This window comes from Phoenix dactylifera, chromosome 7 (assembly GCF_009389715.1).
Source record: "Phoenix dactylifera cultivar Barhee BC4 chromosome 7, palm_55x_up_171113_PBpolish2nd_filt_p, whole genome shotgun sequence".
Classification (NCBI taxonomy): domain Eukaryota; kingdom Viridiplantae; phylum Streptophyta; class Magnoliopsida; order Arecales; family Arecaceae; genus Phoenix; species Phoenix dactylifera.
Window position 1 is genome coordinate 5,387,379 of NC_052398.1, and position 22,363 is coordinate 5,409,741.

Sequence of the window (22,363 nt, forward strand, 5' to 3'; positions counted from 1 at the left end):
TCCCAAAGTGTTACTAGAACAATGCATTATGATACATTTTTGGTTGTACTTAAAGTATAGAATATTGAAACATTTTATTTAAATAGGCTATAGTGTAGCAAGTTGTCAAAGCAGGGCCAAGGAGCTACTAGTTCAGTATTTTATCTAGCTATAGGCATGCTCTTGTTTGTGAGAAGTGGGCATGGAATTGCTTTGATTGTGTCAAGGTGAAGTTATCTAGCTTTAGAAGCGAAAGAGGGAGTTGTAATGCCAGTGACATGACTAATAAGTTTGACTTCATTGTAAATTTAAAGGATGTTGGCAAAAATTAGTGTGATCAAAAGTGAATTTAAGGAGTGTAGACAAAAAAGTAAAAACTGAGTGGCTATGGAACCTTTTGTGCTGTTTTTTTTTTTCATGATTCCTCTACGGATGGATAATATGATGGATGGTAAAAAGGTCAACCATACAAACCCTTTTCCTGGCTTTGTTTGAGCTCATGAAACGTTGGCTGTAAGGGGGATCTTGGAGGGACAAATCAGTTGGTGGTTTGTTTCTGGGCTAATCCAAACCCAGCCCAGCCTTGATATATTCCAACCTTTAACTAACCCAACCCACCCTTGTATTGGGATTTCTTGAGCCAATTCAACATCCTTAAGCTAAATTCTGGTCAGGTGGGGTTGGTATCTCGTTAGGAAGGTTCGCCGTACCGGTACCGAACCCCGTACCGGTGCCGCACTAGTATAGGCGTACCGAGTGTCGGTACGGTACCGTACGCTCGGTACCGACCGTACCGAGATTGGTGTACCGATACCGGTACCCATCGGTACGGGTACGGTACGCTCGGTACCGACCGGTACCGATCGGTACAGCGAAAGGTTTAATGAAGGAAGCTTAGTTGTATTTGGATAGGTAATATAAGACTAGAGAAAGGTTTTAGACAGTTTTTTGAACTTAATATTTAGCATCTTGGCGTCTCATTCAAGTGTTTTTTTTTTGTATTATGTAACTTATTAGGGCTAAAGATATAATTATATCAAACATATAAGTATATTTGTGAAACATAAATATTAAGTTATTTATTAATCGGATTTGGTTGGGTGGGCTGGTAGGATTGAGTTTGACTTAGGATCAGGTTTAGGTCAACACTAGCCCAACCATAGGGGTCAGGTTTGCATTTTTGAGTCTAACCCAACCTAGTGAACAGGTGGGGCTGCTCAGGTTTGGATTGAGCTCAACTCAAGTTGCACCACAACCTAAGTTGCACTCTAAGTTATGTGATTTTTCCTTGCTTTTTTTGTGACTGGATGCTAACAGACAGAATTCAAGATTAGGAACTGTGGTATAGTGAGACAGGACCACTTTTGATTGAAATTACAATGAAGAATGCGATACCGGATAGTCAGATAACCCACACTGGCAATTGGATGGGTGCAGTCCTTTTAATTATTTATGTATATAAGAATTTACTATGATTTACAAATAGTCTTTCGATACAAGCTTGATCTGCCAGGGATGTACTCTTTACATATATAATGGGAAAGCCCCCTGGAGTCCGGCACACATGTTGGACTCCGGGGCCTCTCATGCCATGCCAACAGCGCAGGTTGGTAGTCCAGCAGATGCTGGATTCTGAAATCTCCAATGCTTTGCCATGCTATAGAAGATTTTTTCATGTTTGTTGTCATGCTTAGAAAGTAGAAAAGCTTATCCTTCTATGTGCGACCCACTCTTTCCTGAAAGAGAATCCTTGCATGTGCATTGCATGTGCTGGACTCTAGCGAGTAGCGACCAATAGTATGAAAGCATTTTGAAGACAAAAGGCGAAAGACAAGAAGATCAAGAATGTTCAGGAACTAATAGAAATAAAAATATCTAATTTGCCTTTCAACCGGAACAGTAAAAGTTTTTTTGTTTGAATAATTTTTCTAAATTAGAAGTTTAAATTAATTGAATAATTAAAGAAGTTCTATTGTCTATCCCGTAGAGGTACTCAAATTGGATCAGTGATCGATTTCTAGGTTTCATCGTAAACCTAATTGGTTACTTCCAATTACGTAAATCAATAGTTCAAACCGCACTCAAAGGTAGGGCATTTCCCATTGATATAGGAACTTCTGTACCAGAAACAATGGTATCTCCAATTATAGCCCCTCTGGGATGTAAAATATATCTCTTCTCACCATCCCCATAGTGTATGAGACAAATGTATGCATTTCGATTAGGGTCGTATTCTATGGTTACGATTCTACCAGATATGTCTTTTTCATTCCGTCGAAAATCGATTTTACGGTATAGGCGCTTATGACCTCCCCCTCTATGCCTTGCAGTAATGATTCCTCTGGCATTAGGACCTTTACCACAACGATGCTGTCCATAGATCAAATTATTTCGTGGATTGGATTTCACTTGACTGTCTACGGCTCCATTGCGTGTGCTCGGGGTAGAAGTTTTGTATAAATGTATCGCCGTGTTATTAAGTATTTTGCTTTAAGTTCTTTTCTCTATAAGAGGTGGAATAGAATAACCCGGTTGAAGCGTAATGATCATACGTCTGTAATGCATTGTATGTCCCATAATAGGTCCCATTCTTCTACCCTTTCCCGGGAGTCGATGACTATTCATAGCTATTACCTTGACACCAAAGAAGAGTTCGACCCAATGCTTTATTTCTGTCCTAGTTGATCCTGATTCGACATTAGAAGTATATTGATTGTTCCCCAATAACCGAATACTTTTTTCTGTAAATACTGCATATTTGATTCCATCCATAAATCCATTTTCTTCCCTATGAGTTCCAGTATCGATAAGAATTCTAGTTCTTACTGTTCATATGTTATGGTATGAATATACCAATTCGTTATGTATGGATGATGAGATTCCATTGATACAGAGCCAATTCCAATAGACTTATTGAACGTTCCCATTGGCGTGCATCCAGCAGGAATTGAACCTACGAATTTGCCAATTATGAGTTGGGCGCTTTAACCATTCAGCCATGGATGCTTAAAAGGGATCATCGTACATCGTGAATAACCAAATTCCAATTGAATTGAAATCTTTAGGAGGAATCAATGAAACGACATCAATTCAAATCCTGGATCTTCGAATTGAGAGAGATATTGAGAGAGATCAAGAATTCTCACTATTTCTTAGATTCATGGATCAAATTCGATTCAGTGGGATCTTTCACTCACATTTTTTTCCACCAAGAACGTTTTATGAAACTCTTTGACCCCCGAATTTGGAGTATCCTACTTTCACGTGATTCGCAGGGTTCAACAAGCAATTGATATTTCACGATCAAAGGTGTAGTACTGCTTGTAGTAGCGGTCCTTATATCTCGTATTAACAATCGAAAGATGGTCGAAAGAAAAAATCTCTATTTGATGGGGCTTCTTCCTATACCTATTCTTCCTATACCTATGAATTCCATTGGACCCAGAAATGAGACATTGGAAGAATCTTTTTGGTCTTCCAATATCAATAGGTTGATTGTTTCGCTCCTGTATCTTCCAAAAGGGAAAAAGATTTCTGAGAGTTGTTTCATGGATCCGCAAGAGAGTACTTGGGTTCTCCCAATAAATAAAAAGTGTATCATGCCTGAATCTGACCGGAGTTCGCGGTGGTGGAGGAACCGGATCGGAAAAAAGAGGGATTCTAGTTGTAAGATATCTAATGAAACCGTAGCTGGAATTGAGATCTCATTCAAAGAGAAAGATAGCAAATATCTGAGATATCTGATAGATGGTTATCTATCTTGATGGTATATTTTGACGTCTTTTGCTTATGAAAGAAAGGTAACAAACAATAGGTCTTACTATTTCTACATGTTCCATTAGGAGCATTCCTTTGCTATTTCCAAATAAAAGGTGTGTGTATCATATTTGTGCTTAATGCTTCCCGATTCTACCAGAAATTTAACCTTCATATAGAATTTATAATTTGCTCATCTTTTCATATCAGAGTGGACCATACAATGAGCTGGATTTATTGATGCTGAATTTAACTATTATTGTCACCCTTGTGAATTAGAATCTGTAACCAACTTCTCAGTGTTTTGTCTCAGCCACTCTATTTTTTATGGCTGTTGTATAAGTACAACCAGTCCTTGCATATTTGTTAAGGCAAGTTTGTTATCGTCAAGGTTTTAAATCCTGTGGGCAGGGGTGTCACTATTTCTCCATGGAACGGGATGCCCCACTAACCATCTCATCCCGATGACCGTCCCGGTCGAGAGTTCCATAGGTACCCTCTATATTTCTTCCTTTTTTCTTTCCTTTCCTTTCCTTTTTCTTTCTCTTTCTTTCTCTTTCTTCTTTCTTTCCTTCTTCTTCCCTCCCTTTTTCCATACCTTTCTTTCCTTTTTCTTCTTCTTTCTTTTTTCTTATCCCTTCTTTTGCTTCTTTCTTTCTTTCCTTTTTCTTCTTCTTTCTCTTTCCTTTCTTCTTTCCATCCTTTCATGCTTTTTCTTCTGTCTTCTTTTGCTTCTTCCTTTCTCTTCTTCTTTTCTTTCACTTTTTCTTTTCTTTATCATTTCTTTCTTTCTTTCTTTCTTTCTTCTTCTTGTTTCCCTGCATGGATGAGTTTTGGAGTCCCAGTCCCGTCTTCTTTCCAAAGAAAGCTGAACCAAGCTGACCCAGTCTCCGACCTGGTCAATTCGGTAGTAGAAAACGGTTCTGGCCCCTAGGGGGCTGGATCTGATTGGCTCTAGCCGGAACCAGATGGTTCCATCCGGTTTGACTCGGTTCGAACCAGTACCGACCTGTACTGGATGCCGACCGATACGGGTCTCGATACTGGTTCGGCGAACCTTGCTCCCCCCCCCCCCCAAAATCCATCTGGGGCCTAAAACCTTGGTTATAGTCATAGAGTCCTAATTTATGTTATGACCAAAGTTTTGCTTAGTATCGAGGACCATTATGGAGAAAATGATTGGAACCCTGCTTTACTATAAATGCAATGCCACCATATCTCCTTAAAGAGTATGATTTTGTGATTTGAGAATTGCTGAAAGTTTGCAGAGGTGAGCTCCTAGTGATCGAGTTGTACTTTCGGGTAGTTGGTATGGAGGAGCCGAGCACCTAAGGGTGTCTAGAAAATATGCTCTAACATAGTAAAAGATTTTGTGTTCATAATCAGCCTTTTGTAAATAGGCTAACTGAAGGCAATTGTGGGCAGAAATGGTGAAAAAGGCTTAAACATAATTACTCCATCCAACATGACTCTTTTGACTAATGCCACTTTCTAAGTGTGGATATGAATTTTGAGTTATACGAGTTACTTGACTTGCTTGGACTTGAATGCCTTGGTAGGTCCTTAGTGAAGTTTGGAGTTATGCGTGCTTAACCAAAACAATGTCTGGGGAACCTGTGATGAATAATGTAAATTGTCTTGGGTTAAGTGGGATTTATGTTGGAATTCTTTTGGGCAAATTTTTCAGGAACTTTTCTTAGATATCTGAGTTGCCTTACACTTTTTGTTTCATCATGTGCTAGTCACCTGTGATGTTGCTTAAAACATTTACGCCATCATTCTTACTTATAAAGGGGGGCATTTATAAAGATTCTTTGTAGTCTATGTTGCCTTTTGATTAATTGTTTTCCCTAACCTGTCTATTTTATTTTAGGGCATTAAAGAAGGCTGGTATGATGGTGGAAGCATTGCCTTTGCTGTTATTCTTGTCATAGTTGTTACAGGTATCTGATTTTTCATTCATCAACATATTGTAGCACTGCCAGTTTCCTCAGTTCTGTGTAAACTATCTTGCCCATTTGTAGCTAGGTTATCACCATGCTTGATATATGTAATCCTAGTAGGGTGAGATGAACTAGGGTTTTTATTTGGAAATTATACTATGAAATTAAATGCAGATTGAAAGTGTGGCAACCAAGGCCATGGTTTTAGATTTTTAATTGAGGCTCCCAAAATGCTTACAAAAGCAATTTACTTTTAGATATTATCATCATTTAATATAGTTGACCTCTTTTCTTTGAAATTTCTTTTTTATTTTTAACCTTTTGTGGTTCTTTGGTGTTACATGGGAATCCTAATTATACTTGCTAATTCATTGTTTTTCAGTTCTCGGAATCATGGGATTTTCTTGTTAAGGAAATTATATGTAATCTATCAATGACACAAAGCAAGATTTTTACAAATCAGGATCACCTTTATTTAACAAAAGATCTTTGTGTGTATTCATATACATTCTCCAAACAAAAGAATTTTAATGTCCTTCTTGAAGGATTTAGTTCGCTCCAATAGGAGGTCTTCTGTGTTGTGGTTCTGTTGACCCTTGCCACTGATCTTTTTACCACTTAATGTTTGTACCTGCTCTTTCTATTTTCCAACTAAATGGTCAACCTCTACTGTCAAACTCTCTCAGCCTTCAACATGTCATGTAAAATTTTCTTGGTGCTATTTACTTTAAAAATTGTCTTCTGCAGTTTGAGGTTATTCTTTAATCTTCTCTCTTCTGAAGCACACGAGTATCTAATTTGTTTCTGGTTGTATGCATGAGAATTCTAAATGCCAGTATGCATCTGGAAAGCTTACATTTTTAAGGCAGAGGTGCTGAAATAATCAAAGAACATTGTGGAAATGTTGAGAACGAGAAATGATATATGATTTTTCTAGTTTTTTGGTAGCAAAACAGATATTTGCATGTTTTTTTCAACAAAACCACCTGTTGATTAGTGGAGGCTGATACTGATTAGGCAACAGGTCAATGGATTTAAATGAGGCCTTTTGCACGTTTTTATTGATTGTATACATAGTATGATTGAGAAAAGCAGGGGCTTGGGGGGCGGTGATTTCAACATCTATTTGTGCAGCATATCCACTTTTTAGCATCAAATCATGTATGGTTGAACTTGACATCTTTGGTCAGTCGGGAAAAAAAAACAATTCGACTTGTGTTCACAAAGATCTTATTGCATTTTTTTTTATTTTAGTTGCAGTCATTCAATTTGATCCATCATGTACTTGTGGAGATTATGCATACTAATTTGATGCTGTTGTTGGAAGTATTAAATCAAATATTAAGAGAAATAATTCTTGCTGAATAGTGAATATCATCATCAACTTCTTGATAGGATGCATGTTTTCTGAGGATTTACTTTGAATGATGTAGTGTTGTTGTCATTGCATAGTGATAGTATCACGTGGTCTCTGCTTTTTTACTTTTTCTCAAAGCTCGTAATTCTGAATTTTCAGTGGTTTTAAATTATTCTTAGCTTATTACCTCTGGATTCTTAAACAGAATTTTCTTGTAAGATAATTTCTGTGAAATTCTGCAACACCCCCTCTCAGATGCCATTTTTCTTTCTTCCGTTCAATGTGTAAATGGAGGTCTCTGTGCGAAATGCTGAAAATTCTTCTTGTTAGGCAAGCAGCATTTATTTGCATATGCTTGAATTCTTTCTTTTTTCCTCCTAGCAATCAGCGATTATAGGCAGTCACTCCAATTCCAAAGTCTGAATGAAGAGAAGCGAAACATACGTCTAGAGGTGCCTTTACCACTGCAGGAAAATATTTTCACCTTTATTTAATCTTGTATTTATTTTCCATCTTATTGTATCTGTACTTTATGATATTCAGGTAATGAGAGGTGGTAGGAGAATTAAGATCTCAATATATGATATTGTAGTTGGTGATGTCATTCCTCTTAAAATTGGTGATCAGGTAGGCATGCCATGAGTAATTCTTGTTTAAATGGCCTTTGGGTGTGTGCTTATTGCGAGTTGGTCATATGCATACTGTTGTTTAGGTCCCTGCAGATGGCATTTTAATCAGCGGTCATTCTTTTGCAATTGATGAATCTAGTATGACTGGGGAGAGCAAAATCGTGAGTTTCTGTCATTCTCTTTTCTATCATAATTATGTTAGTTTTCTTTAATAATGATACAATTAATTTTCAATAAAACCAAACCCCTTTCTTTATATGTTGCATTTTAGGTGTTATTTCAAGCCTTTTTTACATTGAACTCCATATAAGCTAATATTTTATGATATAATCCTGCGCTTGTTTTTAGTATGTGAACAAATTTTTAACTTACACCTTGAAAACTTAATATTGTAAAAGCCCAAAGACCCCTGGATTGTGACATTCTGTAGAGAGTTGCATTAAAACTATTAGTGTGTAATAGATTGTTGATGAAACCCCCACCATTTTAGTTTTTTGGATTAACAAATATAAAATATTTACATATATAACTCTTATCTTCATTATTTATTAAAATCTTTAATTTAATATATGTGAAGAGCTACTGGGGGTTTTGCACACAATCCACAATGGAATTTAAATTTATAAACAAACCTTTCAATTTTTGTGATTATTCTAGGGCTGCAAGAACCTTTCTGTCACTTCTAAGTTGCAACTGAACTCCTATGATGCTTTATTGCAGGTCCATAAGGATCAGAAGGCACCATTTTTAATGTCCGGATGCAAAGTAGCTGATGGTTATGGTAACATGTTGGTGAGTGCTGTATATTGATTGATGACCTAAACAAGTTTCTCCAAGCTGTGTATGGACTGGAGTTTCTCCATGCTTTTAAGGAGCTTGTTTTGTATTAGGTTGGTAGTTGCTTGCTAGTGTGGCTTATTTAAATTATATTCAGGTAACTGCTGTTGGAATCCATACCGAATGGGGTTTATTGATGGCCAGTATTTCAGAGGATACTGGTGAAGAAACTCCTTTGCAGGTTAGTTTCTTATTTTTGATGATATATCCTTTGAATTGTATTGCATTGAGCAACATGCTTTGTTTGACTTTTCATGGGTGGCTTGTTCTTTAAAAGGTACGCTTGAATGGTGTTGCTACTTTCATTGGCATTGCAGGGCTTAGTGTAGCTGCTGTTGTTCTTGCAGTCCTTTTGGTTAGGTAAGTGACAACTTACTTATGTAAATTATTGCAGCATTTTATATTTTCCAAGAGTTACAATATTGTCTTGTATTAACATATTTTCAGATACTTTACTGGACATACCAAGAATCCTGACGGTTCTGTGCAATTTATAAAGGGACAGACGAGTGTAAAGGCTGCAGTTAATGGAGCCATTAAGATCTTGACAATTGCAGTATGTATTCATACTTCAGATATTGCTGATTTGTTTTTTTTTTAATAGGGCCTTACACCCCAAAATAAAATATTAGGTGACTATTGTGGTTGTTGCCGTGCCTGAAGGGCTTCCATTGGCTGTTACCTTGACGTAAGTATGCATAGTTTCTTTTATCTTTTTATTCATCTAATGTGGATTATTAAGTTTCCCATTATCTTTCAGTGTTCTCACATTTATTATGTTTCAGCCTGGCATACTCGATGAGAAAGATGATGGCCGACAAGGCTTTGGTACATGTCTTTGTTAAATCCTAATACAGATGTTGTCTGACATGTATGATCTGATGGTGTTAAAATGATTGTTCTACAGGTGCGTAGGCTTTCAGCATGTGAAACTATGGGATCAGCTACAACTATATGCAGTGATAAGACTGGAACTTTGACCCTGAATCAGGTGTGTCATTTTGCAGTTTCATGGTCACAGTTTGCTATTTGTTTTTTTTTTATTGTTTCCAAGTTCAGTCGCAAGTAGATGTTAGAATTGGTTGATGTTATTAGTTTGGCTTTTAATAGGGGTAACTGACACCCAGTCCTTTGTCTGACTGCCATTGTATAACTAGTTGTTGACTGAGAATTTCATTCCCCTTGAGTTCAGTTTCATTTAATGTACACATTTCAGCATCACTGTGTGCAGAGCAGATAACTGTGTAATAAACAGGTGTATATGCATGCAAAACAGGTTTAAATGTATTCAAAATACTGGCCTAACTGTGTGCAAGGCTGTACATAAAATGCAAGGTACTATGGGCTAAACATAAAATGTTGGTCAACCAAAGGACCAGGTGTTTGGTTTTCCTCTTGATATGCTGGGCTTATTTTGCTGAAGTAGAAATTTCCCTGTTTCTTTCCAAAGTATTTGAAATTTTTATTTTTCAATCTTTAAATGTTTTACATTCATGTTTTAGATGACTATTGTGGAGGCATATGTTGGTGGAAAGAAGATAGATCCTCTGGAAGATGTTGAATCGACCGCATGCGCTCTCTTAATTGAAGGAATTGCACAAAATACAACAGGCAGTGTGTTTGAGCCAGAGGTAAACTAGTCTTTTTCTTTGAACTTCTCTAACCACAACTTGGTTTGTTATATTTGTGACCATGATGAAGACAAAGTGTTGTTGGATCAGTATGCTTTCTTTGTTTTTTCTCTCTTTTGATTTTTGTGTAACCTAAAATCGTTTGTCATGATGAGCTTGTTTGGATGCTAAACCAATCTCTTTGTGTAATAGTAAGTAGAGCAGGTGAAGAAAGAGTCAGAGAGATTGAGGAAGTATCTTAGGATGTTGGATCAATGGCCTCACTCGATGCTTTGATCTTAGTCAGATTTCTGTTTTCTTTCTTCAGCCCTTTAAACTCGAATCCATATAGCATTGGTCCTCAAAATATGCCTTGAATGTGTAGTAGAAGGTCACTTTGAACTTAGTTATACATGTCAAGCTATGATAATTTGAAAATTTCTAAATAACAATATATTCTAAACAAGGATTTTGCATACCCTAACCTCCCTTCAGAGTGCGGGGAACTGCTACATTTACTTAGTAACTTTTTCTAAGCGGCTACTTGTTTATTAGCCTAACCAAAGGGACAAATAAATTCCTTTTTCCCTCTTTGCAAATTGATGGGCTTAAATTGTGGATAATTTGATACTTTTCACTTGTTTAGAAGAGATCATTATATCGATTATTGTTGACGTGTTTGAGGAATTTTTCATTATTTCTGGTGGAGTGCTGTGATGCAATATTTGGAATGTGGACTGGAGCTATTGGCTAGTGGATAAGAATTGTAGGGTCTTCCCTTTCATTGCAGTTTTTTAATCTTGACTGCACAGAAGTGGGTATAATGCCTTGAATGTGTAGAAGGTCATTATCTCGATTATTATGGTGGTGTTCAAGGAATTTTAAATTATTTCCGTAGTGCTCTAATGCAATGCTTGTATGCAGAGTGGAGCTATTTGTGTTGGACCAATGGATAAGAACTATACAGCCCTTCCCTTTGTTTGCATCTCTATATTTACATAAATAGATATACACATATATATACACACACACACACACACACACACACACATACATATATACATACATATATACATATATATACATTTATACATACATGCATCAATAAATCATGTGATTTGGAGATCTATAGCCTTTGCTTATTGGGTTTCCGAATTGGATGACCAAGGGCCTGACACTGATGATGCTAGCCACTGTGTGTGATCTACTATCTCTAAACTGATTACCATCAAAAAATTATATGATTTGGAGATCCATAGCCTATGCTTATTGGGTTTCCGAATTAGAGTATGTGGGCCTAACATCTTCATGAAACACCTGATGGTTCTAGTCTTTTAGCACAAAAACAAGTGATCTCAGATGCGATTAGAAATTTTTTTCCTAGAACATTTCAAGCATATTTTACCCAAGTCCTTGTTTGCAGCCTTGATTGTTGGGCTATGATACATACCTGGCTGAAAGCCAACAAATCCTACCCTCCCTTGGACGTGCAGACCACTCTTTGTACTCTCTCAAATTTGCCACCTCATCGACTTCCATAGTTCACTCTATTTCCATAATTATAACCATCAAGCTTTGTGCCTACTTTTTGGGGTTGGATTAATGGATCCTCATTAGCAAAGCTTTCCTATTAAGGGCAATTTTTATGTTTTTTCTAGTCCACTTCTATTTCAAATTATTAAATGAAACTTCTTTCTACCACTTAGTCTTGTTCTGTATGTTCAGTAGAACTTATTTACAGTTCAGCACCCTTCTCATGTGCACAACCTAGTCGCAGGCACTATGTTAGTGCACCAAAATAATCAACCATCTTCACTATTTGGCGATTGTCTTATTCATCTATATTACATTCATGCGTGTGAAGCCAGTGACTGAACATCACAACTGAACCACCCCATTTATCAAGCATGTCCCTGTGGCATGGCATTGACCATCAGGTGCCAAACAACTGACTGTCCGATCATTGCAAGGCACCCCAACCATCGAAGGACTTGGTATTGAAGATGGGAACCCAAGAGTCATGCAAATCCTTTTGACTTGAATAGATTGTTGATATTGTAGTCATGGTATATTCTGTATGGCACATTGACACCTATGATAACAATATGGTTCTTTGTTCAGAGGTGTTGATGGTGTCCTCAACTTCCTAAATATGGTGAGTCCTAGCTTGTTCACGCATCTGTCTGAAACTTGATCAGGTGTGCTTTATATGCGACCTCTTAATTGCTGGCTAGGAAGAGACTGAGGATTCTACAGTGTTGTGAAACTGAGAACTAGTTTGAGCAGGGGAAGATTTAGAATTTTTCCAATGAGGACTTAACATAAGACATATATTAAAACTAGTTATATAAAAATATCTCTTTGAAAGCAAGGAAAATTATATTCAACAATAATTTATGTATGATCTATGCATATTATCATAATTGAATGGAAATTTATTCTTTGAATTTTAAATGTCTACTTCAATGCCACAGTTTGAAAGACAAATATATCCATTACTTAACTAATAAAAAGGATAAATTATTAGAAGGTTTGTTGTCTCGGTACTAGACCCCGTACCGGTACCATCTTATTACAATGTTAGTACATGGTATGGTACAAGACGGTGAGACGTACCAAGTGTCGATACGATATAAGACCGCGTATTGGTTCGGTACCAGTATGGTATGGTATATCTGCCCGGTACGGTACGCCCGCTACGGTACGCCCGCTATGGTACACCGGATTTTGATTAGAAGCACTATTCGATACTTCAAACTTATATTCATCATAATACACAAAAAAAAAAAAATAGCAGTAGTCAAACAACTAAATGATTATATAGTTGTGTGAGAGATAGTGTTCCATATCTATGTATACCTGTAAACAAGATCTGCTGAATCCGTCGGAATCGACCGATTCAAACTGTACTGTACCGGTACCGGCTGGCACCAGTATGGTACAACCATAGAATTTGGTTTCGGATAGTTTCTTGTCTGTACCGGTGCGAACCGGTACGGGTGCGAACCGCGCCGGTACTCGCGGGGAAGAAGAAGAGGAAGAAGAGGAAAGAAAAGGAAAGAAGAAGAAAAAGAGGAGAAGACTACCTGTTGAAGGGGGGAAGAAGACTTCTCTTGCGGGGAAGAAGACTACCGGGCCTCTTTCTTCCTCCCGAGCACCTTGCGGGGAAGAAGACCTTTCGTGCTCGCGGGAGAAGGGGAAGAGAGAGGATTAGAGAGGAGAGAGGAGAAGAAAAGAGAACGGCCTGGGAAGAAGGAAAAAAAGAAAAGAAAAAAAGAGAGAGGCCGGGGCAGCGCGCCCGCGTGCGGGGGAGCGGGCGCGGGTGGGGAAACGCGTCCCCAACTCGTGCCCGCGCATGTTTCACGCAGTGCGAACCGTGTGGGCTTTTAATGCCACAATGGTAAATGCCACTCTGCGGCATAACGCGGACGCGTGCGCGTCCGCGCATTTTTTTTTTTTCTAAACCGGTTCGGTACTAGTTGGAATCTGTTCCAACCGGTACTGAACCGACGTATCAGTAGAGACTAGTACGTCCGTTCGATCGGTACCGCGTACCTTGCCTGCAAGTAATTTTTTGTATAAGACGAAGAATAGTAACTTAGAGACAAAGTTGTTGACTTTCCTAGAATGGTAACCTTATGTCTTTTTGGATAATCAATGGATGAGGTTAAGAGAGATAATAGATCAAAGGTAAATAGAAATAACTGAGTTGGAAATGATGAAGGTTCACTGGATTTTTAAAAAATGAGAGATAAGAGTTGTACGCATTTGTACTAGGTGTAATTTTTTGGAGATGTGATGGTCAGGCCTTGTTATTCTTATTTTATTATTATTATTATTATTATTTACGCCATCAGTTAGTGTGTGGCCAAATCCATCCATAACTTAATATTAGAATCGCCAGTTAAGACAGAGGGTCATTAGCTGGTTTGGTTCACTTTTAAAATCTAGTTTGGTTATGTTCTACTAGAAACGATTACAAATATGTTTTCAAACTTTTGAAATGCAAAAATTTAGTAAATGAAGGGAACTCCAATTTTTATTTTGGGGAAGAAAGAGTATGATGAAGCTGGTTCTCTTTTAAGGAACGAGGTGGATAGAAGGGCTGGATATATAGGCATTTTTCTAGAATATACATATGTTGGAATTACTAAGGGCTTTTTTCTGCTCTTGGTTCTTGTTAACCATGTAGCAAGTTACTAATAAGGAGATCTTCAATACATCTTGGTTGTGGGTTAACATGGTAGAGGGGATGCTCTCGACATCTCAGTTGTGGTTCAACCAACAAACTTAACTCATAAATATAATGATGATTGTGAGATACTTGTTTTTCTTAGTAAGAAAAAAATCATTATGGAATTATTTTTCATTTGCAAGTAACCAAGGTATGCGGAACCGACCAAACCGACGTACCGGTGGAGACCGGTACCGGTAGGAAAAAAAACGCGCGGACGCGTTATGCTACAGAGTGGCATTTAAAAGCCCACGCGGAGCTCCGCGTGGGCTCGTTGCCCCATGCGCTGGCGACGCGTTTCCCCACTCGCACCCATGCAAGGGCGCACTCCCCACTGCCTCTTTTTTTTTCTTTTTTTCTTCTCGAGCTCCTCCTCTCTTCTTCCCTTCTCTCCTCTCTTTCCCTCCTCCCACGAGCAAGGGAGGTCTTCTTCCCCGCGAGGTGCTTAGGAGGAAGAAAGAGGCCTGATAGCGCAAGAGAGGTCTTCTTCCCCTTTCTTCCCCCTTCTTCCCTGCGAGTACCGGTTCGCACCGGTACAGGGCTTGTACCGGTGTGAACCGGTGTTGTTCGCACCTATACAGGGCTTGTACTGGTGGAAACTGCACCGATTCGCACCGGTACGGCAAGAAACTGAATTCCATAGCTGTAACGTACCGGTGTAGGCCTGTACCTTGGGGTTAGAACAGAATTTAATGGCTGTACTGTACCGGTGGAGGCTGGTACCGGTACGGTATAGACTGAACTGGTCGGTTCCAACCGGTTTAGCAGACCTTGCAAGTAACAGATGTTGGTTGACTCAAGTGCAGGTGAGACATAGCTACAACAAATGCAGGGGTTTATGTTTATTTGCAAGAGTTCACTTGTAAAACCAAAGTATGTTGAATCGGTACTGAAAGCCGTACCGGTTGGCGACCGGATCAGTTCAGCGTGTTCGGTACTTGTCTCGGTACTGGGCCCATACCGGGAGAGCCCAGCCGAAGCCGGAGAAGAGAAACAACGAGCGAGCAAAGGAGGGAGGGAAGAGAGGCCGCGGACTCCCATAGAGGGCCACAGGGGCGGCTGCATCTCGTGTTTTGGACTACCACAGAGGGCCATGGGGGCGCGGCGGAGGCCGCGGGGGTGGCTGCATCCCCTGTTTCTTTCAAAATAGGAGACGACCCCACCCCCACCCCCCACGCGGCCCTCCACAAGCGTCCACGGCGGCTGCTACTCCCTCCGTCCCCCGCTCGCTCGCTGTTTCTTATTTTCTTCTCCGGCTTCGGTGTGAACCGGTTTCCACGGTGGAACCATACCGGTAAGCCACCGGATCGGTCTGGTACGAGCCGAACCGGCCGGTACGGGCCAGTTCAGCATACCATGTGTAAAATAACTCTCTTAATTAAGGCATGTTAGAATTTAGAACAAGCAATGGTTGCCTACATGCGGAGTAAAAAGGAAAGGAAAAAAGCAAACAGAACAAAAATTTTACGAAAAAGAGGGAGAGGAAAAAAAGGACATAGAGCTGATCTTGAAAAAGGAATAACAAAAGTGGACTTATTTAAAAAGGGAGGGGGGGGAGAGGGAGGGAGGGAGAGAGGGAGAGAGAGTTGTTTCTGGCTGGGCTCTCTCATAAGTGGTACTTTTGTCAATATATCATAAGTGGAGTCAAATGGGAGTAAAGTCCTATCCTAAGAGTTGCCATTATAATAGCAAAGATGATTGCGAGGGACCTTTAGAGTTGTTTTTTTTTTTCTTCCTGTCAATAGTTGAAAATTATGCTATGCATTTTGCATATCATGTCTAAATGTACATCCAAAGTTATTCTTCTTCTTCTTCTGTTTTTTTTAATGTTTTGCTGGCTTTTGTGCATGAAGATTGTCAGATTAGTTAGGAACTTATGTTTTGGGAACATTTCCAAGTAATTCTTCGTCTGCATATAAGCACTTCAATATTTGTCTAAATGCTTGTTATAATCTGATGTTGTGGGTTTACTCAGTTTTTTTGGCAATTTTTTTATTAAATATCTTGATCTGGCAAATTAAGATTTTCTTTTCTTATGTAATAACTGAAGCTTTTATTTAATAGAATGGTGGAGCGATTGAGATTACTGGGTCACCTACTGAAAAGGCTATTCTTTCTTGGGCAGTCAAGGTACTTGGTCATGCCGTTTATGCTGTTTTATTTCACCTTTTTGTTTTCTAATCAGTGGCTAATCATGCTGATGATCTTCCATAGCTTGGGATGAAGTTTCGTGATGCAAGATCTAAATCTTCAATTCTTCACGTCTTCCCCTTCAATTCTGAGAAAAAACGTGGTGGTGTTGCAGTGCATGTGGTAATCACATACTATAATTGTTTGAGAAACCATGATGGTCCTATACTTGCTACTGATAAGAACTAATTTAGGGATGCCTAATTTTCTTTCTTTTCTTTTGTAAACTTTATACAATTTCTCTATTTTAATATACAGATGCAACTATTACATGTGGTTTTTGAAGTATGGGTTTGTTCATGCTTGATTTGATAATAGTTTCGCATAATTCGGCTATTTGAATTATCAGACCATGTGCCTTTATGTACTTCTGGCAGCAGTTCCTCAAGACATTGTGTCACTTGTTAGTTATAAACTAGCAAAAACCAATTCAGCGAACAATCTTTGTAAACCATGTGCCTCTTTAAAACATTGTATTACTTAAAAATTCACTCCTGGCTATTGCTGGTTTGTTTGGCATGTACTTTTGATCAAATACAGTGACCTTGACAAATATGCATCTCTGTAACACTTGGAAAGATAAACGTGCTGCCTTCAAATACAAATTTCTAGGAACGTACTAGGTAGACTTCATGTAGCACTTATATTTACGCAATACCAATTATCTGATATCTTGTTTTTTTCATGTTTATTTTTGGAGTATTTTTCTTCACATTGATGGGTGATTGTCATGTTCTTGATTGTGCATTTTGATTCTTGTCTTCTTGTAATTGCAGGGAGATTCTGAAGTTCATGTTCATTGGAAAGGTGCTGCTGAAATTGTTCTTGCCGCATGCACAAGCTGGCTCGATGCAGATGGTTTGGTGCAGCCAATGACCTCAGACAAGGTAAATCTCTTTTAAGTCTTTGTCCATCCTTACTATTAAGAAATTTCTGATCCATCACGTCATTGCAGGTTGATGCATTTAAGAAATTGATTGAAGATATGGCAGCAGTTAGCCTTCGCTGTGTTTCTTTTGCTTACAGATTGTATGATTTGAAAAATGTCCCAAGTGAGGAACAGAGAGACAACTGGCAGTTGCCTGAGGATGACCTGATTCTACTTGGTATTGTGGGGATAAAGGTATGCGGTGAGAAATGTATCTGATGGTAATCTAGTTGCCTGCACTCAACATTCATATATGTTCTTAGACGACTCTTGATGAGGCTCTTTACTTTCCATTCACTCATTTGTTGGAGACTAGAAACTCATTATTGCTTCCTGTGAAAAAGGGAGGTAATGAGTAGAGTAACTTTACAGTATGTGGGAAAAAGTTTATCATAAGAGTTTTTTAGTCCAAATACAATGCTTCTTGATAATTTTGTGATATATGTATATTACAAACTCTTGTCAATAAGCTTGGTGAATTTTACAGCTGTTCCCTGGTCTGACATGCAAATTATTCAAGTCGCTTCTTTTCTTTGGAGTGCATTAGTACTATTTTTCCTCCAAAATCATATAGTGATAACTGTTAAGGCCCTTAATTGCATCAGCCTGATCCAAAAAGCTATTTGGATTGAAGACTTATAGTGTTTGATTAATAAATTTGTGTGGGTTTTTTGGTGTTTTCTGGTAAGTTAACAGACTAATTGAGTCCAAATAAACATCCATCGAGATAATTTCTCATGTTAATAACTTTCCATCATATCATTGTTGGGATTCTAACTGTTGTCTTAGCTCTTAGGGTTGTAATATGGCTTTGCTTGTTAATGCGTTGCACCTCATTTCTTTTTACTATGTTTTTTTGATATTGATGGTGTCTTTTTTGGGTGATGAATTTGTTGACTTTCAGGATCCTTGTCGGCCTGGGGTCAAAGATGCTGTGGAGTTATGCACTCATGCAGGTGTCAAGGTACTCTTCTAAACTTGTTATGGCATAGCATACAGTCACTTTACAGTCACTATGATTTACCTTGCAAATCTTGGACCGCGATAAATTTTGATGACAAAAAAACTGTGGAAGTGGCTTATCATCGAGAATTGATTGTTTAATTAACTTACCGATCTATTAGTCATTGAATCAGTTTTTTTATAAAAAAACTGGCAAGGTCCATGTTGAAATGAGCCTCTCATTTAGAGGCCCTCGCAGATAAGATATGCTACTATTAGCTATTCAGAAAAATTTTAACCTTCAAGAGGGATGTGTTTCTCTGACATGTTTTAATGTATCATTTAACTTTGATCAATCATTTTGAACAAGTAGGTTCGCATGGTCACTGGGGATAATCTACAGACTGCTAAAGCAATAGCTCTTGAGTGTGGGATACTTACAGATGCCAACGCTTCAGAGCCAACTCTCATAGAGGGAAGAATATTTCGTGCCAAGGATGATTTGGAAAGGGATAGAATTGCTGAGAAAATAAGTGTAAGACTACAATTAACCTTCTTTTATATATTCAAGCAACACCGATTGTTTAGTTTAGATTTTTGTCAAATATCATGAAAATAAGGGTATCAATTCTTTTAGCACTTCTAAAGGAACTTATATCAAAATGATGATTGTTATAATATACAAACAAATCTAGAATCAGTTTTGTGAACCTGTCAATTGAAACTTTTGACTTGGAGTATCAAAGTGTAGATAAAATACAAATATATATTATGCATCTTTCAATTTCAAAAATTAATTTGGTTGGAACAGGTGCACAGATTGCCCCCCGTTTCTATAATGTAGATCTATCGACTTATTTTTTTAGATGATTTCTAGCTCTTTTTCTCCTGGTTGATTAATGGAAAACTGAATCTGTATTGTTCTGTCCATTTCTCTTCCTGCTTTAGATAGATTTATATTTTAATATGTCTTATGCAGCATCTTACGCTTTTTGCTTTCACTTCCTCAAAGTTGTCTTCTCTTATTTTGCTTGTTCTAGTTGTTCCCAAAAGTTTTTTGTTACTCTGGGCATGGATTCAATATATAGGCCTCCAGAACCCTGGTTCAGATACTTAAATGCCAATGTGATATGAGTTGTAAATAATTAAGACTATGGAAACAATGCATTGGCATTGTCTAAGCCATCTCTCTCTCTCTCTCTCTCTCTCTCTCTCTCTCTCACGCATGTGCGCATGTAATGCCTTGGTTGCTATGTCCAATAAGTAAACTAATAAAATCTAATTACCAATAAATAATAAACTAATTCATTAGAAATATATATGGGAAAATAATATTCATACAATTGGTCAATACAACATAGTAAGCCCTGAAGCTTTCTGCACATGTACTTCACTATGTCAGGTGCTTATTCTTCCCAGCTTTGTTCTTAACTTTGTCACTTGCAATCATGCATCAAATCGCAGGCTACATTGGGTGCTTCTGTACATCTTCCCGTTAAAAGAAGGAAAATATCTTTCTCCTCATTCTTGCATAGTTGCATGTGTACCGTTGAAATATGATAGAAAACTAACTGGGATAGCAGCAATTGATTTGAATCTGAAAATTCTTGTACAGGTGATGGGGAGGTCTTCCCCCAATGACAAGCTGCTACTTGTCAAGGCACTGAAGAGACTAGGTCATGTAGTTGCTGTCACAGGCGATGGCACTAATGATGCTCCTGCATTGCATGAGGTTTGCTGTTATCTTCTCTCATGTGCTGAAGCTATAGTAGAATGTATTATTGCTTATTTAAACATGCTTTTGGTTTTCAGGCAGACATTGGTCTAGCCATGGGCATTCAGGGAACCGAAGTAGCGAAAGAAAGTTCAGACATCATTATACTGGACGACAATTTTGCATCAGTTGTGAGGGTATGTATGTTAAAATTATCACATGATATCTTTGCATTAGCTGTTAGCTGGAAGAGAAGATATGTTATTTATTTATTTATTTTTTTAATAGGTTGTCCGTTGGGGTCGTTCTGTATATGCAAATATTCAGAAATTTATCCAGTTCCAGCTCACTGTCAATGTGGCAGCACTTGTAATTAATGTTGTTGCTGCCTTTTCATCTGGTGAAGTTCCTTTGAATGCTGTCCAGGTTAGATTAAAAAAAATCTTTGCATGCTTTATTGGTTTAGGATCAGAGGGACTCAAGTCAAAAGCAAAATGTGACTTTATCTAGCTAGATAAACCAGCATGACGTGCCTAGTGAGACAACATACCAGCTGCTTATTTGCTCAAAAAAATGCATGAGAAGTTGCTGTTTTATTTTTAGTGATAAAAAGAGGACGACAATTCTGGCTTACATTTACAATGATATTAGCTGTCAAATAGAACACACTATGAGAAAACTTGTGCTTGCCTTTATAGTCTTCATAAGCTGATTCGACCATTTTGTGTGGCTTCATTCTTGTCTGAACAGCTTCTTTGGGTGAATCTCATCATGGACACGCTTGGAGCACTTGCATTGGCAACAGAACCACCAACGGACCAGCTAATGGACAGACCTCCAGTAGGTCGAAGGTTAGAAATATTTTTCATTTAATTATTACCTACAAGAATAGTTGAGAAAGTTGGTGCCTTTGATGTGCTGAAGTAGAGCACCACTTGGACCATTAAATCCTTGCAATAATTTTATTAGTAGAAAACTTGTTGAACAAGATGATGATGATTAAACTAGAGGGTGGCTCCATTTAGCTATATTAATATATGTTCTCTAACACAGGCATAACTTATTGCAGACAGTTTAGAACACTTGAGCTATATTTGTTTGCTAATTTAGCTAATAAATAGATCTGTCAGTGTCTCATATATACCACCAGTCATGACTGTGTTTGTAGCCTGAAAAATGTGTAGACATTTCCACATCAATCTGGTACCTTTCCACTTAAGATGAATGTGGAGCTGCTTGTATAGAGGATGGCTATTTAAATTTCATTTGATTAAGGGTCTTGGATGCTTGGTCACCTGCCTTTTTGAAATTTTTCACATGTTCGGGAGTGGATCTGTAGAGGGGAAGGAGAAGATCAGTGTGAGAAATTGGTTGAGGCATCTCTCCCAATCCCTATATTTTTCATATAACATATCCCATCTAAAATATTATATGCAGTACCTCAAAAATCTTCTTTGTCCTGCGACCTAGTTTCTCATACCTTCCTTCTTGATATCACACAGATGGCAATTTAAGCATCTAATAGGTCCCAAGTTTTGACCTGAAATCCTTTTTTCTACCCCACCACCATTGTGATGCACTGAGTTGAAATCGGAAACTGAGGCTCCATTTTGTTAAACCCGAATCTATAGTGAAAATAATTATCATAATATAATTTTGACATCAGTATTGGTTCATTAAATAGTTTGAACAGTTCTTCATAAAATAGCATTTTTCTTCCACCATCTAGAATCAACAACAAGAAGGGTTCTTGTCAGATGTAATCATTTTGTAACTGAGATATTCATATATAGAGAGAAAATGATATTATTTATGCGGAATTTGGAAATTAACCTTAGGAATAAAGATAGAGGGAGATGTCAGAACTTTCAAAAATAGCTGTCTTTTGTTGGTCAGGTTATCCCATTTGATGTTATTTTCTTGTTCGTATTTGCTCGTTCTTCTTTGACCTAAATTGATGCAGTGGGGATGCTAAACATATCTAATGTTAGGAAGATGATGTTTAATTTTCTTGTAAGAATTGCCTTTGCCTAAAATAGAGATTGTTTGGATGTTCTCATACTTAGTCCAGTGAGACTAGCCAATACAGATACAAGCGTCAAAATCATATTTTCAGTCAGTTTTGACATATTTATAAAATAGGTACTCATTCCTTGGAAGTGTTGTTTGATGGCCACATGAGGTTCTGCAATGTTTTATTCCCACCTGTCATGTGCTGTTGAATTTAGGATTTTGCCTTACCTA

General features: G+C 38.0%; 1 protein-coding gene and 1 non-coding gene across 3 annotated transcripts in view; one reads left to right on the forward strand and one right to left on the reverse strand.

Moving 5' to 3' along the window:
• The window catches only part of LOC103707045 (calcium-transporting ATPase 5, plasma membrane-type-like), a 38,682-nt gene that overhangs the window by 13,818 nt on the left and 2,501 nt on the right, over window positions 1-22,363 (forward strand). For both annotated transcript variants that reach the window (XM_008791384.4, XM_039128070.1), the window contains exons 9-30: window positions 5,609-5,678; window positions 7,417-7,487; window positions 7,579-7,662; window positions 7,748-7,825; window positions 8,385-8,456; window positions 8,599-8,682; window positions 8,779-8,861; window positions 8,949-9,057; window positions 9,134-9,189; window positions 9,287-9,329; window positions 9,409-9,492; window positions 10,004-10,132; window positions 16,410-16,475; window positions 16,560-16,658; window positions 17,312-17,422; window positions 17,491-17,658; window positions 18,368-18,427; window positions 18,779-18,940; window positions 20,021-20,137; window positions 20,218-20,316; window positions 20,408-20,545; window positions 20,870-20,970. In XM_008791384.4, the coding sequence (XP_008789606.2) occupies window positions 5,609-5,678; window positions 7,417-7,487; window positions 7,579-7,662; window positions 7,748-7,825; window positions 8,385-8,456; window positions 8,599-8,682; window positions 8,779-8,861; window positions 8,949-9,057; window positions 9,134-9,189; window positions 9,287-9,329; window positions 9,409-9,492; window positions 10,004-10,132; window positions 16,410-16,475; window positions 16,560-16,658; window positions 17,312-17,422; window positions 17,491-17,658; window positions 18,368-18,427; window positions 18,779-18,940; window positions 20,021-20,137; window positions 20,218-20,316; window positions 20,408-20,545; window positions 20,870-20,970 (2,084 nt within the window). The remainder of the gene's footprint in view (window positions 1-5,608; window positions 5,679-7,416; window positions 7,488-7,578; window positions 7,663-7,747; window positions 7,826-8,384; window positions 8,457-8,598; window positions 8,683-8,778; window positions 8,862-8,948; window positions 9,058-9,133; window positions 9,190-9,286; window positions 9,330-9,408; window positions 9,493-10,003; window positions 10,133-16,409; window positions 16,476-16,559; window positions 16,659-17,311; window positions 17,423-17,490; window positions 17,659-18,367; window positions 18,428-18,778; window positions 18,941-20,020; window positions 20,138-20,217; window positions 20,317-20,407; window positions 20,546-20,869; window positions 20,971-22,363) is intronic.
• On the reverse strand, window positions 2,912-2,985 carry TRNAM-CAU. The gene has a single exon. It is a non-coding gene; the product is annotated as a tRNA-Met (tRNA).